Here is a 14,644-nt window from a genome sequence, read left to right as displayed (position 1 = left end):
CACTTCCTAACTTCTCCTTCAAAGCAAAAAAAAGTTTAATACTTAAAAGGCACCAGAGATTCTAAACGCATTTTGACGAGCATCCATGTACCATCCACACCCACTGAGCGTATCTGCTGATCTCTTTCCCGTTATTTTGGGGGCAAGAGCTCAAAGTTCACTGGGACAGCAGTTCGCAGGTTTCTTCAAAAAAAAAAGTGGGACTCAAAGAGACAGAATTAACACATAACCCTCTTGTAGGGGCCACATAAGAGGGCTTTTAACTCCTGCTCATCCCTAACTGAGATTTATTATTCTTAGAAACATTGACGAAGTTATGAGTGTGGCTACCACAGTGCTTACGTGTTTTGGATTTGAGATTTGTTAGCGAGTCAGCCATTCACACTCACAGGGAAATAAGTGGCACAACCAACACTATAGAAAGAGAGGAAACAGCCATAAAACTTTCAAAGGCCGAACAACATTTTTTATTGGCAAAGAACCTGGCTGTGGAAAGAAAGTTAATACAAGGAACGGTTATTTTTGCTATCCTCCCCTCAAGTACAATAAAAACACCGATCACCCCAGCAGAATCCCTGCCATCACCCATGAAGCCCAAGATCTGTTTCCTCGGTAAGGCTGCAGGCGCCAGGCTCTGAGTTAGCACACAGCTGAGTCACAGGAGGACAGCGCGAGGAGCAGTCCGCGGCTCTAACCACACTTGAAGAGAAGCACAGCAAGGTGACCCAGGTAGACGAAGATGAAGTGATTGGTCTCGTGAGTGACACAGCTGGAAAAATCCCTGCCCACAACGCAGTGCCACGTGGGATTGTATTTCCTGTCAAACTCCTGCGGGAGAGACCGCTGGGCACTTAGCGCTACTGCTCGGGGCTGCCGCTGGGGAGCGGAGGGAAGGACTTAAAGGACTCGTGAAAGAAAAGGGGGAGGGAGAACCCCGAGAAGTACGCACAAGGGGCACAGAAGGACACGAGCACACACAGAGCCTGTCCTCGATTACCTCGCATCCCCGGGACTCGATGCCCTGGGCTACTTACCCACCGGCACTCCCCCTCGCTGGGTTACGGGTGCCCGCGGGGCGCTCGGCAGGACCCCGGGAGCGGACATTTACCCTCTTGATGCGCGCCGCCACGTCGAACTCCACGCCGCGCTCCTCCAGGGACCGCAGGGCGCACTGCACGGCCTGCTGCTGCATCTCCTCCGCCATGTCCGTGTCCTTGATCACCGCCTTCTGCTCGCCCATGGCCCCCGCGCCCGACACCAAGCCGAGTCCCACTCACGGGGGGGGCCCCCGGTGTCCCTCACGGTCCCCTCAGGGGCGGCTGCAGCCTCCCCGCGTCCCGCGCCTCACCCCCGCCGCCGCCCGCTTAACGGCCCCGCTCGCGCCGCTCCCGCCTCCTTATAGCCCTAGCCCCGCCCCCTCTCCTCATCGCCCGCCAGCTATTGGTCACCGCCACCGCCGCTCCGCGCGCTCATTGGCTACGACGGACACCCGGCAATGGGCGGGCTGCCCGTTCCGGCCCGGCATGCCCCGCGCGCGTTGCCATGGCGACGGCGCCGGGCCAGGCCGCAGCGCCCCCGGGCGGCCCCCGGCAGCAGGGGCTGGGGGCGGGGGGCGGTCACTCAGGGGGCTGAGGGGCACAAACTTCGCTAGGAAAGAAGAGAAAATAGCCCTAAAGCTCTTAAAATAGCCCTAGAGCTCTTAAAACACGTAACGTTTTTATTAACTAAGAAGCTGACTCTGGAAAGAAAATAAATACAAAGGACTTCTGGGGCTATTTCTCCCCTAAACGCAGCAAAACCAGCAGGAATGCCCCCGATGGTACCCGTGCCAAGGTCTCCGTCCCCGGCGAGGACACGTCCACCGATGTACGTGTCGCTGTTGGCGTGCCGCCCCGCAGCACGCGCGGCTCTGCGAGCAACGCACGGCTCAGCCAGCTTTGAACAGGAGCACGTTGAGGCCGCGCACGAGGAAGAAGATGAAGTGCTTGGTCTCGTGGGACACGTAGCTGCCGAACTTCCTTCCTACGACGCAGGGCCACGTGGGGCTGTATTTCTTCTCAAACTCCTGCAGGAAAGACCACTAGGAATTTAGTATTGGCGCAGGCCTCACCCAAACGCTGACTACATTTTCTGACCCGATGTCTCCACCTCACAAATATCACTTTTTGAAAAGCAATTAAGAAGCAGCAGGAGCTGTTAAGTACAAGGGTTGTTACTGACTTCTCATAGCTCACTTGCTGCTTAGACAACAGAAGAAAACAACAAAGCCTCAGCACTTCCTAGCTGAGCAGGAGTAACCTCAGGGATTTCCCCCTGAAACGTCAAACCACGACCTCACACTATACCTGTTAAGTTTCAGGTCATGCAGTTATGTTCTCCCATCATCCCATCACACTGAGGAGCCTGCCACACTTAAAAAAATATATATATATATGTATATATATATATATTTATACAGGTCTATTAAAGGCAGAACATTCCAGTTGGCAATCATATGCTGTCATATCCAACAGCTCTCAAATGAGGAAACTTTCTGTGGGAGCACACAAGCGTTTCAGATCAGGTATTGCAACCTTGGTTAAACGCGCTCCTCAGGTTCCAACTAGGAGCCACATGGAAAATCCAACAAACTGTGAACCCTCTGACCTGCACCAACAAAGAACGTATTTCTTGCAAGTGGAAAAAATAAACCTGCTGGTAGCTCTGTTCGGATGGCAGAAAGGAAGACGTCCCCAACAGAAGTGTTTGTGCTATTTAGCTGAAAGAGCTTTCCAACAGCTCTCCCCCTCAGACCCACAGTACCCTTAGATTTCTTTGTTCTCCTGAGGTGGCAAAGCAGAAACTGCATCAGAACTAGATCTTTTGCACAGGCATCATTCTTTTTCACACATACCTAAGTGCCCCCAGACTCGGGTTTTTAGCATGGTTCAGCACATAGAAAGGGGGAGCAAACACAAAAAGTTTTGCAGAAAATTACTTTTTACTGCAAATTTTGAACCTGCTAGTCAATCCTGCACAACTAGTACAGGAACACGAGCAGAACCTTAAGACCAATTTGAATAAAATTTAAGTCAAATGCTAGGTGAAAAAGGTGAAGAAAGCTCCAGCAGATTTAAGTGTGCAACCAACTGGTTTCTACCAACCAGCCGTGGGACAGGTCAGCAGGCTCTCTCCTGTCTCCCGCGGACAAGGAGCTGGTGAACCAACAATTTAAAACGAAGGCGTTGCAAAAGAAAACAGGCAGAACGAGGAAGGGGGTGCGTAGGGGTGGGGGAACTGAGGGAAATGAGCCCACAGCCCCACGTATCTTGTGTCCGTGGAACTCGCTTTTCCAGACAGCGTGACAACACCCACCCGCTGGGCTTCTGCTGCCCACACAGCATTCCACGGCAGGCCAGCAGGAGCAGACATTGACCCTCTTTATAAGGGCGGCAATTTCTCTTTCCAGGCCGTACTTCTCTACGGCCAGAACGGCGCACTGCACGGCCTGCTGCTGCATCTCCTCCGCCATGTCCGTGTCCTTGATCACCGCCTTCTGCTCCCCCATGGCCCCCGCGCCTAACACCTCACGGCAGCGGCTGGGTACCCGGCTGGGTGCCCCGCGCCGGGCCCCGCACCCCCCCGCTCCCTCAGGGCCCCGCAGCAGGCCCAGCCCCGCCCGCTTCACGGCGCCGCCCCCCGCCCACCGCCAACGGCAGCGCCCCGTAATGGCGGCGCAGCAGCGGCCGGGACCCGGATGGAGCCGGGCGCGGGGCACGCTGGGAGTTGTAGTCCCCGTCCCGTCCCGTCCCGTCCCCCCCCCCCCCGCAGTCGCCCGCAGCCCTCCCGGCGGTGCGGAAATAAGGAGCTGGCAGCTGGGGTGGGGCTTGGCGTTTATTTTCCAAATCAAATCTCCAAGAGGCATCAGCAGAAAAAGAAACAGCTCAGGCTCTGCGACAGCATAGCCGTGGTTTTTAGTATATCCAGCAATACAAGAAAATAAAAATAGGAGATGTTTGGAACAGGGAGAACAAAACACCGTCAGTACTCACACAGCACGAGCAGAAATGAGGCAACACTGCAGATGGCTAGAGAACTCTTAAAGGCCGAACTCCTCCAACAGCTCTACTAGCAAAGATGAAGCCTTTTAGAAAAAAATAAATACAAGGAAGACTTTTTTGGTGTTTTTCCTTTTTATATCCACAATGTAACACCTTCTGCCATAGCATAATCCCTGCCATTGCCCTTGAAGACCAAGGTCTGCTTCCTCAGGAAGGCTGAAGTAACCAGTCATAGGAGCCAGCGCAGTCCTGTAACCAGACGCAAGTGTCAGGAGGAGTCCACGGTGCTAACCAGACTTGAAAAGAAGAATAGCGACTTGGCCGAGGTAGAAGTAGATGAAGTGCTTGGTCTCGTGAGTCACGTAGCTGCCAAAGTTCCTTCCCACGATGCAGTGCCAAGTGGGATTGTATTTCTTGTCAAATTCCTGCAAAATAGATCACTCAGAATTAAGAACGCTTCTGAACAGGTATTCACTTTGAGCAAGGCAGTTAGAGGAAGAACAGATGCTTTTAAATACTAGGATTATCTTATTTACAACTTACTCACCTGCTGCTTAGTCAGACAAAACAAAAACCCCCACAGTGCTTCCTATCAAATCAGGAATAAACTCAAAATATTTCCTTTGCTCAGGGAAAGTAGTATTCCTCCCCAGATAATACATACCATAATCTGAAACTGTAACCCCCGAGTAAAAGCTTCGCCACTAGTGTTATATCTGTGGGGATTAAGCCCTTATCTAGACTTCATTGTTCCTCTGCGACATGGGTGCTAGAGGGACTGAGGGACAGTTACAGAAAAACTCTCTGCTACAAGCTCTGTAATACCAATGCTATGAACAAATCTACATGACGTGTTCACGCACAAACTTCTCCAGAAGCTTCCAGTAGCTGCCACAGAGAGTACCTGACACACAGTAGGCTAAACTCCCTCTTCTCTGCTATCTTAGCAATTTCCTGCATCTGGGAAAAAAGTGCCTCTCTCTACTATGGGAACAGCAAAACAAGTTTTCTCTAGTGAAAACAACCATTCTACTTAGCTGAGTTACTTTTAAGATAGCTCTTCCACTCAAATCAGTTTAACTTCCACTGAGATTCCTCCATTTCTCCATTAATCTGAATTGATGAAGGAAATATAATCAGAACTAGATCTTTCCCACCTATTTTTTAGAATAGGATTAACAGACTTTGCAAACAGAAAAAAAGACGTTGGTGGCTGATATATATATTTTTTGCTTTGGTCACTACGTAAAGAAAGACGTGAGTAGAGTAGACTTGCCAAAAACAATGTTTCCCTGCAATTTTTGTTTCACAGGTACAGAACTGAAAAGATCCTGAAGATTAAGTTCAACACCACTGAAACCAAGAACTACGTAAAACAGGCTTCCTCTCAGAGAAAAGCTGTAGGAGAGCTCAATAGAGGCAGTGTTTTGTCCTGGCATATCAGTCACAGAGACAGGTCAGCTACCACTTTTTTTGTTAACCTAGACAGGGAGATAATGGAGGAAAATGCTTAAGTGGAAAGTTTTGCAAGGGAAGAGGAGAAGGACCACAAAAATCAATGCAAAGGGTGGGGAAAGGAATATAAGGACACCAGCCTACAGGGAAAGCCCAACTTGATTATCTAGTATCTCTGGAACTTGTTTCTCTAGAGCTACTTGCCTAGCAACGTTCGCCTGCTGACTTTTCATGCACACAGAGACTTCAAGAGCACACCCCACAACCAGACCCTCACCTTCTTGATGTGCGCAGCGATATCCTTCTCGATGTTGTACTTCTCCAGGGCCTGAGTGGCACACTCCACAGCATCTTGCTGCATCTCCTCCGACATGTCCGCATTCTTGATCACTGCCTTTCGGTCACTCATGATTGCCTGAATTGAGGCAAGGAACAAAATTCAAAGTTACGGGCGCAGCCACCTGCCGAGCAATCTCCCAAGGTACCACCACCCCTCCCCAGGGGTTCTGGCAGCGCCCAGCCCAGCACCCCGCCGTGCCACGCCGCTTGCGGTGCAGCAGCCCCGCAGGGCGGCTCAGGGGCCGGCCACAGCCTCGCTCGCAGCCGCCTCAGCTCAGCGCCTGCTGCGAGGCGCCTCAGCCCCAAGAAGGAGAGCCCAGCCGGGCCTTCCCGACCCCCGCAAGCCCCGCTCCGCCCCGCCTCAGACCGAGAGCCCCCGGGAGGGGGCGCAGCCCCCCCAGCCGCTCCCCGCATCCCCCCGGGGACCACGGGGGGGGGGGGGGGCCGTGCCCCGCCCGCCTCCCCTCGGCCTTCCCGGTGCCTATCGATCCCCAGCCCCTCAGGGCTCGGCTCCCCACACCCTCCCCTCACCGTTCGCGGTCGCGGAGCAGGGGCAGCCCCGGTAGAGCGGCGCGCAGCGGGCGGGCGGGGACTGGAGGGGGCGGACGCGCACCTCAGGGGCTCCGCTCGCGCCGCCGCCGCGCGGGTTTAACCGACCCGCGCGCGCCGCACCCGCCTCCCTCAGCCTCCAGCCCCGCCCTCTCCGCGCCGGCCGCCGGCTATTGGTTACCCCCGCCGCCGCTCCGCGCGCTCATTGGCCAGGAACATGCAGTCTCGCAGCGTTTTCTCTCTGCGCTTTCTTTCAGCCCGGCGTGCTTCGCGGCCGTTGCCATAGCGATGAGCGGCGCTGTGCGGACGCCGGGCTCGGCGGGGCCCCGCTCACGGGCACGCCGGGGCTGGGGCCGCTCAGGTGCCGCGCAGCCTCCGCTCGGCCTCCCCTTTCCCCCCCGTCATGGCTGAGCCGCCCCAACCGGCGCGTCCGTGCGGCCGGTTCGTGAAGGCAGCGTGCGAGGCTCTCCCGGTGACTCCTCCGGTAGGCACCGCTCGTGTCTCCCCCTGGCTGAGGCACCTAAAGGATAACGTGTGGTGCTGTATGGGGCGCTGTGCTGTGAAGAACGCGGGGCGAAAACGGGGGCGTTTGGCCTAATTCCGCCCGCAGGACGCGAGGAGGCCCCGGGGATGTGAGGGCGGAGGGCGGCGGCTGGAGCCCAGCCCGAGCTGGGGGAGCGCAGCTCCGGGCCCGCTCCTCAGCGCCGTGACCTCACCTCCCGGCGTGACGCATGGCTCGGAAACTCCGTAACCATTCAGTAACTCCTTATCCACAAAGGTTCAAAGGCCCCTGGATGACTCAAGCGGTGCGCAAGCAGGGCGTTCGCTGCACAAAAAAGCTCACCAGAGAACTCCCCAGATCGTGCTAAATTCCCTAAATCGCGCTAAATTCCCCGCGGGGGACTAAGACCCCTCCCGCTAAAGTTCCTGACAGGGAACCAAGACCCCTGCCGCCTCCCCTCAGCACCGGGGACCGACAAACAACGGGCGTGCCGCGGCCCCGGGGGGGTTCACCGGTGAAATTAAAATCCTCCGGAGCTCGGCAGGGCCGCGGGGCGCCGGCGGCACCGGGTCCGGTCGCGCCCTTCAAAATGGCGGCGGCGGGGCTGGGCCCGACCCGGCTGTTCCTCGGCCGCCGCCCCGGGGCTCTGCGGGCGCTCCTCGGCCTCGCCCGGGGCCTCGCCGCCGGGCCGCAGACGCATTTCGGCTTCCAGAACGTGTCGGAGGAGGAGAGGAGGGAGAAAAGTGAGGGGGCCCGGGGCTCGCTGCGACGGGGCCCGGGTGGAGCCGGCCGGGGCTCCCGGCGCGCATCGGTTGTGGGGGTGAAGGGGCTGCCGGAGGGGTGGTGGGGCTGGGCGCTTGCTTCGAGACGTTACCGGGAGCCTCGGTAAGCACTATAGCCTTGTCCCAGCTCGATCCTTCCCCGCGGAGTTCCGGAAGGGTTATGGGAAGAGGCTGCGTTTCTCCAAACACACCTTTGTCAGGCAGCAAGGTCAATGGGATTCTGTCGGTTTTTGGTGTAAAGAGTTTTCAGGTGATCTTTCTCAGTTCCACATGGTGGCAGACCTCCACCAGGCAAAAAAAAAAAAAAGGACACGTTTCTTTCTACATGAGCATTTTTAAGTAAACTGCATTTCCTTCTTATGTTCTTTCTTTACAGTTTATCAGGTCTTTGAAAACGTGGCCGAGAAATATGATGTAATGAATGATTCAATGACTCTGGGGATTCATCGGGTGTGGAAGGATATCCTCGTGCATAAAATGAATCCTTCCCCAGGAACGCTTCTTGTTGATGTTGCTGGAGGAACAGGTAAATAATTTGGGTGAGTTCCACATGACCACACCATGCTATCTTCGAACTGTTTGAGATTGCTCTGACTTGAGTTGCCTTTTTTTTTTTTTGTCTTAGTTTCCCTGTCTTTAAAACCAGTAAAACATCTGATTTACTACAATATTGTAGCAGATTTACAGTGAAGAGAGGTTGAGAGCTAACTTATTTGTGTTTTGAAATACCTTACTCCAAGGCTCTGAAATTATTACAGTAATGCCATAACACACTGTTAAAAACTATTTCCTTTTGCAGAAAGTTTTGAACTGTTTGCTTTTAATATATTTCCTTTACTTATATACCTACTGTACAATATGTAAGTTTGATGTTCAGAATTTTATGTTCCAATTTCCTGGAGTGTTAGTACTTTCACGTTCAGGAAACATTCTAAAACACGTATCTTTCTTTTAAAACAAATGCAGGTGACATTGCCTTTCGATTTATTAATTATGTTCGCTCCATACGAGAACGCCAACTCCAGCAGAAGCTTAAGCGCCATCAGAATTTGTCGTGGCAGGAAATTTCTAAGAGTTACGAGGAAGAAAAAGTTAAGCCACTAGGGGATTCCCAAGTTGTGGTCTGTGACATTAACAAAGAGATGTTAAAAGTTGGGAAGCAAAAAGCACAGCATCTTGGCTACTCTGAAGGTAAGTCGTGCATCGTACCATTTCAGTAATGTGCTTGGTAGCAAGAATTTGATGCATAATAGCCACGGGGTAATCACCGCTTCAGGATTACAGTGTGAACTATATAGCCCTGGTATATACCAAAGCTGTGCTTTCATATTTGTCAAGGTAAAATTACTTTTCCAGTGCGACATGCGTAGTACGAAGTTCAGATATACGGTGATCCTCTTGAGCTTTTAGAAATGGAAGTGTTCATGAGGTCCGATATCTAGCAATTGGATATTCAAAACTGGCCAAATAACCTAAGCTTGCTCTTTATATTTGTGCAGACTAATCGGATTTTATTAAGGCAGATAATACAGCAGAGCTCAGCCCTAGAATAATTGCACTAAAGTTCTGAGAATTAAGGCAGCAAATAAAAAATGCAAGAGTGGTAGTATATTGTAAACCTACAAAAATTTCCACAGTTAGAGAACGTGTTAATAATATTCAGAGAAACTGAATTATATTAAATGTTAGTTTGCAGGTCAATGGATTAATTTACCGATATCTAGAATTTGTTGTGGACCGTACCGGTTCTGACTAAGAGCCTGATTTTAAGAAGTAAGATATAGAAAAAGAAGTCCTGCTTTTGCGGTTCAGCATTTGTATGATAATAGTTTATTCTCTTGTCACTTATGGCTATTTACCAAATATTTTAGCGATGTTATACAGGACGTTCTCAGACTTGTTTTCCTGGGTACCCACCATTAGGAATGCCCTGGGCAGCCTCTGCATGTGTTGTGAGATGTCCTGTGTGTCCTTTCACTGTGCTTTGCCCCCACACCCCCATCGCAACTCCACTAGCAGCTGTGGCCAGTGACCCACCTATCACTTACCTCTTGTTGGCAGCTCCTGGTGCAAGGTGTGTGGGTACGTGTGGAGCAGACGGGGCCATGCAAGAAAGGCCTTCTAGGCAGATACAAGTGAAGTTCTTGCCTGGAAATTACGTAGGCTGAAGGACATAAAACAAAGCTCAGTAGCGAAAGGGGCTGACTGAAAAGCTGCTGACACGGGTTCTCTCAGCTGCTCTCGTTCTCAGCTGGTGGGTTACTCCAGGCCATTGCCTGTCTGCCTCCCCCTCTTCTTTTGGCATAGTAAGCTGATTGTAAAAGCATTGGTTCTTCCAGCTCTGGCAGGCTGCATGCATCACGCTCATCTGAGCAGCTTGCAAGCCTGTCCAGAGCTCTCTATGCATCATAGTTTGGGAACACTGTACCAACGCTGTAAGTATAAGTGCTTTATGGCTATAGCTTAGGATCTGAAATAAAGCTTTGATACTGCCTCCCAGCTACTATAAAAAAAGCATTTTGTTCAGTTGGCTTCAATTTTTAGGTATTTTTGCGGCTTATATCGTACCGAGTTCTCAAAATACATATATTTAGTTTCTCATTTTCTTTCTCTGTACAACATAGTTGTTGAAGCTCAATTGTCATCTTGCTGCCTGGGTTGCCTTCTTCCCTACTGCACCACAATTCTGACTTCTTACCTCTTTCTCTCCCTTGTTCAGCACATACCCGTTGAGTATGTCCTGCCTGCTGTGTGATTCGTCCCTGTTTTAGTAAACTCATTTCTGAGTTTGTTTGCATGCTGATCGTCTGAGGTCTGAAATTTGTTTTCCTTAAAATTGTAAGGGGCTTGGTGTTCTTTTACTGTTTCCCAGCGCATACATTTCTATGTATTTGTTAGCCAGCAACGGGATCTGTGCACACTGAAAAGAAGCACGCGTGCTGCACAATTGCTGATCGTGCATTTTGGCCAGCAGGAGTGGTAGGGTGCGCTGCGTGTGCCTCGGTTCCTCGCTTAACACCGACAGCCCTTTCATCTATCCCCTTACAAACTTCTGGCCTGTGATTTCACTGCAGTGTATTCTGAGGGGTAGTTTTCCTGTTGCTCAGAACCTTTTCTTGGTACTCACTTCTTAGAGGTCTATTTAAACTGCCTAGGTTTAAATAATGCTAATAATTACTGCTTTAATAATGTTGTGTGCATCTTTTTACACTACTTTCTACAACTGTATCTACTTTGTAAAAATGAAATTTGAATGCCTCCTGGCAGCAGCTGAGGTTTTCTGTTGTGTTTTGTTCTCCATGCCTTTTTCTAGCAGACTGTCCTTTGAACTGTTGCTTGCCATTGCAGAAAACTCCTGTTTTTTTTCTGTTAGGATATTTTCTTCTGCATCAGAGTCACCAGAAAGTAACCTTAAGAAGAAACTTAGCAGTTTTACTTTGGCACAAATAACGTGAACAAGCCTAACACTCCACAGATAGACGCGGCCTTGATCCGTTGGTGTTTGGGAAACTGCACAGCTGCAACAGGACCACATGCTGATAGTGCTGATGGAGTGTGGCTTTTCATCTTCTTCAATCAATGGAAACTTTCTACCTAAATTTCTTTAGTGTTTTAGCTATTTTTGCATGGCAAGATGTTAGTTGCTGTCCGTAGTCACTCTTTGAGAGTCTCTTCCTGCAGCTTTGCAACAGCCAGCAGCCAGTTTGTGTGGCTTTCCACTACAATGAAAGATTTGGGTGAAATCTTGGTGGCAGACCAAGGCACTGTGCACGCAGCATGCACGTGTGCAGAGGAATGTTTGGGCAGATCTGTTGCAATACAGGGCACTGAAAGATTTGTGAGTATAGACCAAAGTGTTCTTTCCTCCATCAAAAATGAATCACTGCTTTTAAATATCTATTTATTAATAAATACTTCGTTCTGGAATAGAGAAGTTCTAGTCTTTTTGGACCAGCATTTATATAAGGCCTGTTCAATACTGTGTCCTTGGCTTTCATTACAGGCTTGTCCTGGGTGCTTGGGAATGCTGAAGAGCTGCCCTTTGATGATGATAAATTTGATGTTTACACAATTGCCTTTGGAATACGAAACGTAACTCGTATCGATTTGGTAAGTTGCTATAGTGTGTGTTGGCACAGGGTCTTTACAATCCATCTGATGCTTTTTCTTCCAGCAGAGGAAGCCAAGGAGGAACCCCTTTGGATAAAGAAACATCTTTGTCTACTCCTAAGACATTTAAAATAAGTGGCACATATTGTGCAGCATGTTTGAATGAAGAATGTGATTAAATGCTCCACCTTTGTCATAAAAGTAGGATTTATACTGGTTGCACCCAATCTTTCCAGCTTGGCAAGCCACACAATGTCTTCCTAAGGCAAAAAGGGCTGAATGCTCCATTCCTTATCTTTTGACCTATGATATTACAGGACATACACTCATGCAGCGCAGTCAGTCTGCGTGTCTTAAATCTTCCTGAAGCACCTGACCTATATCCCACCTGCAGCAGGTCGATTCTTCCTGCCCCATTCTGTTTACCTGCTTGAGCCAGCAGAGCTTCCAGAGAAGAAAGTGGGAAACAGCTGGCTGCTGCCACCACTACTGTCGAATTAATCTGTTCAGCCCCGTTTAGTGTCTTTACACTGGCTGGTAGTACAGTTCCCCATGAAAAATGAGTATGATTTTAATTAGGAAGAGTTCTCTGTGCTCTAAACAGTATCTGTCCTTTGGAAACGACTAGCTGTCTTGTGGTTAAAGATAAGGTACATCACCTGTGTCTAGTTGGCTGGTCTGTGTTTTGGAGGAGTGTGTTAATCTTGGCAATGCTCCTTCCACGGGAGGTGTAGCATTTGGATGCAAACCACCTTGAACTGTATGTATTTGAACTTCTTCAGTGCAGGTGGTCTTTCACGGTGCTTCATCTGCACCCTTCTGAAGCACAGGCTCCTTGCCTTATACCTCTTCAAGGAAACTGGATACAAAAGTCTGGTAGCATGGCTCCCTGGAGACTTGATACAAAACACATTCAAGCGTCTAATTCTTTTTCAGAGCTCTTGTCATGCATGTGTACTGTTTATATTTGATCCCTTAGGAACGTGACGCTTGAAGCCAAGCAGATGTAGAACCTGCAGAGGCTGTTGAATATAACTCTGTGTTCTTGTATGGAAAAACATAGTTGTCAACAGAATGTTTCTAGTTGTTCTTGGCTGGTTTGTTTCAGATATAAGGTGGAATTTTCTAAGTAGCTCTAAGTTTCTTTTCTTCCCTTTCTTTTCTCCCTGTTCTCGCAAACTGCTCCTCCAAAACCCAGAATCATTTCTTCCTTGATCCTTTGATGTGCCTCACAGTTGAATAAAGTCTTGTCTTTTGATTAAAAATATATTTGTATCATGCCCTCTTTTCAGTTTGTTTCTTCTAGCTGAGTCACCTTTTCCTTTCTGGGTTTGGTCTGTAATTACAAGAACTCTGCTGGCAAACATTCATCAACTGAGAGCAGGGAAAAAGAGAAGGAAAAAAATGCATCCCTAATATCATCATTTCAACATAAAGCGTGGTATAAATCTATTTACGCAACACCAGGAGTGTTGTGGGTTTTGGTTTTGGTTTGGTTTTGATGGTCTTAGGATGCTTCTCTACAAGTAGATACTGGCGGTTGCCAGACAGGATTCTCTTTACTCCCCTCAGTTCATCGCTGAGCTGTTGTCATCTGGCATGATAGTAGACAGGTGCTGTTCCACAGAAACAAACTCATCACATCTGCTTTGTCTCAGGCACTTCAGGAGGCCTATCGTGTGCTGAAACCGGGAGGGAGATTTCTCTGCCTTGAATTTAGTCATGTCAGCAACCCTCTTCTTTCCAGGTAGGAACATAGTGACGCCGTATGCCATGTCACAAGACTCTTACTTGCACTCAGCCGGAGTAAGAGACAGAGACACTTTGCAGCCTTCTCATTGTGCACTTTAAAATCAAATTTGGACATAGCATAGTGGTAAAGAGATCAACGTACATTGAAGAGTCTTGGTTTTAAACTTGTTTGTATTAATCTGTGCATGATTTCTGTCTCTGCAGGCTCTATGATCTCTACAGTTTCCAGGTTATCCCTGTTCTGGGTGAGATTATCGCTGGCGACTGGAAGTCTTACCAGTATCTTGTGGAGAGCATCCGACGCTTCCCCCCTCAGGTAAGACAACATTTCTCTGGATGCACCGATACACAAGACACAGAACCGGAAGAATGGTGGCAGCTGGCTTAGAGGCTTTCAGGTGGTTGTAATTATGGAACTATTATTTTTCAGGAGGAGCTGAAGGAAATGATAGAAGATGCAGGGTTTTTTAAAGTGGATTATCAGAATTTATCCTCAGGCATAGTTGCCATTCACTCAGGTTTCAAACTATGAGCCTACTATGTAGCAAAACACAGGAAGTATAATTTTCCTGAGTAATCTGAAAGCTTGGAATTTTGACTCTATGAAGATAGAAGAGGAAAGCTTTAAGAGCTGGTGCAGCAGATACTTGCTCAGTAGACAGGCCCAGAAGAATGTCGGCAACCTTTTTTCCCCTCAAGACCTGAGGATGAAGTGATTTTTGTGGTCGGTTTTGTACACTTGCGGTTCTTCAAGTCCACCACAAAGGACATGGCCAAAACTGAGCATTACTAACTAATGGAGAAACTTCAGTTACACCTGATGTGGGTACACAAATGGACTGACTGGTCTTCAAATGAGATACCTCCTTTCTTTTCCTCAGCCTCAAGGGGGCTGTCATAGCAGTGAGAAGTGACTTGGATTTATTAAACCTGTATTAAGTTGTCATTGTCTTTCAGTCGTGTGGACTTTAAGGGGCTTTTCCATGGTCCTTTTACTTCTTTCAAACAAATGGAAGGCTTACAAAATAAAATAGCTATGCATCAACTACTTTTCATTTAAGACAGTATTTTAATATTTTTAAAAGAAAGGAAACTTTTCCGAGGGATAATAACTT

General features: G+C 49.3%; 4 protein-coding genes across 5 annotated transcripts; 1 reads left to right on the top strand and 3 right to left on the bottom strand.

Moving 5' to 3' along the window:
- Window positions 1–444: 444 nt before the first annotated feature.
- Window positions 445–1,373, bottom strand: LOC121079710 (dynein light chain 1, cytoplasmic-like). The gene is made up of 2 exons (XM_040577312.1): window positions 1,109–1,373; window positions 445–828 (listed from the first exon to the last, which is right to left on the bottom strand). The coding sequence occupies exons 1-2, from the start codon at window positions 1,238–1,240 to the stop codon at window positions 691–693; spliced, it is 270 nt and encodes an 89-aa protein (XP_040433246.1). The 5' UTR covers window positions 1,241–1,373; the 3' UTR covers window positions 445–690.
- Window positions 1,374–1,699: 326 nt separating this feature from the next.
- On the bottom strand, window positions 1,700–3,671 carry LOC121079712 (dynein light chain 2, cytoplasmic-like). Its single transcript, XM_040577313.1, has 2 exons — window positions 3,416–3,671; window positions 1,700–2,065 (listed from the first exon to the last, which is right to left on the bottom strand). Exons 1-2 carry the CDS (start codon window positions 3,545–3,547, stop codon window positions 1,928–1,930), a joined length of 270 nt encoding a protein of 89 aa, XP_040433247.1. The 5' UTR covers window positions 3,548–3,671; the 3' UTR covers window positions 1,700–1,927.
- Window positions 3,672–3,855: 184 nt separating this feature from the next.
- On the bottom strand, window positions 3,856–7,153 carry LOC121079709 (dynein light chain 1, cytoplasmic-like). 2 transcript variants are annotated; one of them, XM_040577310.1, is made up of 3 exons: window positions 7,100–7,153; window positions 5,773–5,910; window positions 3,856–4,465 (listed from the first exon to the last, which is right to left on the bottom strand). In XM_040577310.1, exons 1-3 carry the CDS (start codon window positions 7,136–7,138, stop codon window positions 4,328–4,330), a joined length of 315 nt encoding a protein of 104 aa, XP_040433244.1. In that variant the 5' UTR covers window positions 7,139–7,153; the 3' UTR covers window positions 3,856–4,327. The 2 variants fall into 2 exon arrangements, with proteins under 2 accessions (XP_040433244.1, XP_040433245.1); XM_040577311.1 differs by lacking the exon at window positions 7,100–7,153 and adding an exon at window positions 6,366–6,521.
- A 134-nt stretch (window positions 7,154–7,287) lies between these two features.
- COQ5 (coenzyme Q5, methyltransferase) lies at window positions 7,288–14,574 on the top strand. Its single transcript, XM_040577306.1, has 7 exons — window positions 7,288–7,628; window positions 8,044–8,193; window positions 8,634–8,858; window positions 11,671–11,777; window positions 13,436–13,524; window positions 13,734–13,845; window positions 13,960–14,574. Exons 1-7 carry the CDS (start codon window positions 7,475–7,477, stop codon window positions 14,059–14,061), a joined length of 939 nt encoding a protein of 312 aa, XP_040433240.1. The 5' UTR covers window positions 7,288–7,474; the 3' UTR covers window positions 14,062–14,574.
- Window positions 14,575–14,644: the final 70 nt, after the last annotated feature.

This window comes from Cygnus olor, chromosome 17, assembly GCF_009769625.2.
Source record: "Cygnus olor isolate bCygOlo1 chromosome 17, bCygOlo1.pri.v2, whole genome shotgun sequence".
NCBI classification, from domain to species: domain Eukaryota; kingdom Metazoa; phylum Chordata; class Aves; order Anseriformes; family Anatidae; genus Cygnus; species Cygnus olor.
The sequence above is the reverse complement of the archived record's forward strand: the minus strand, read 5'-3'. Positions and strand labels throughout refer to the sequence as shown.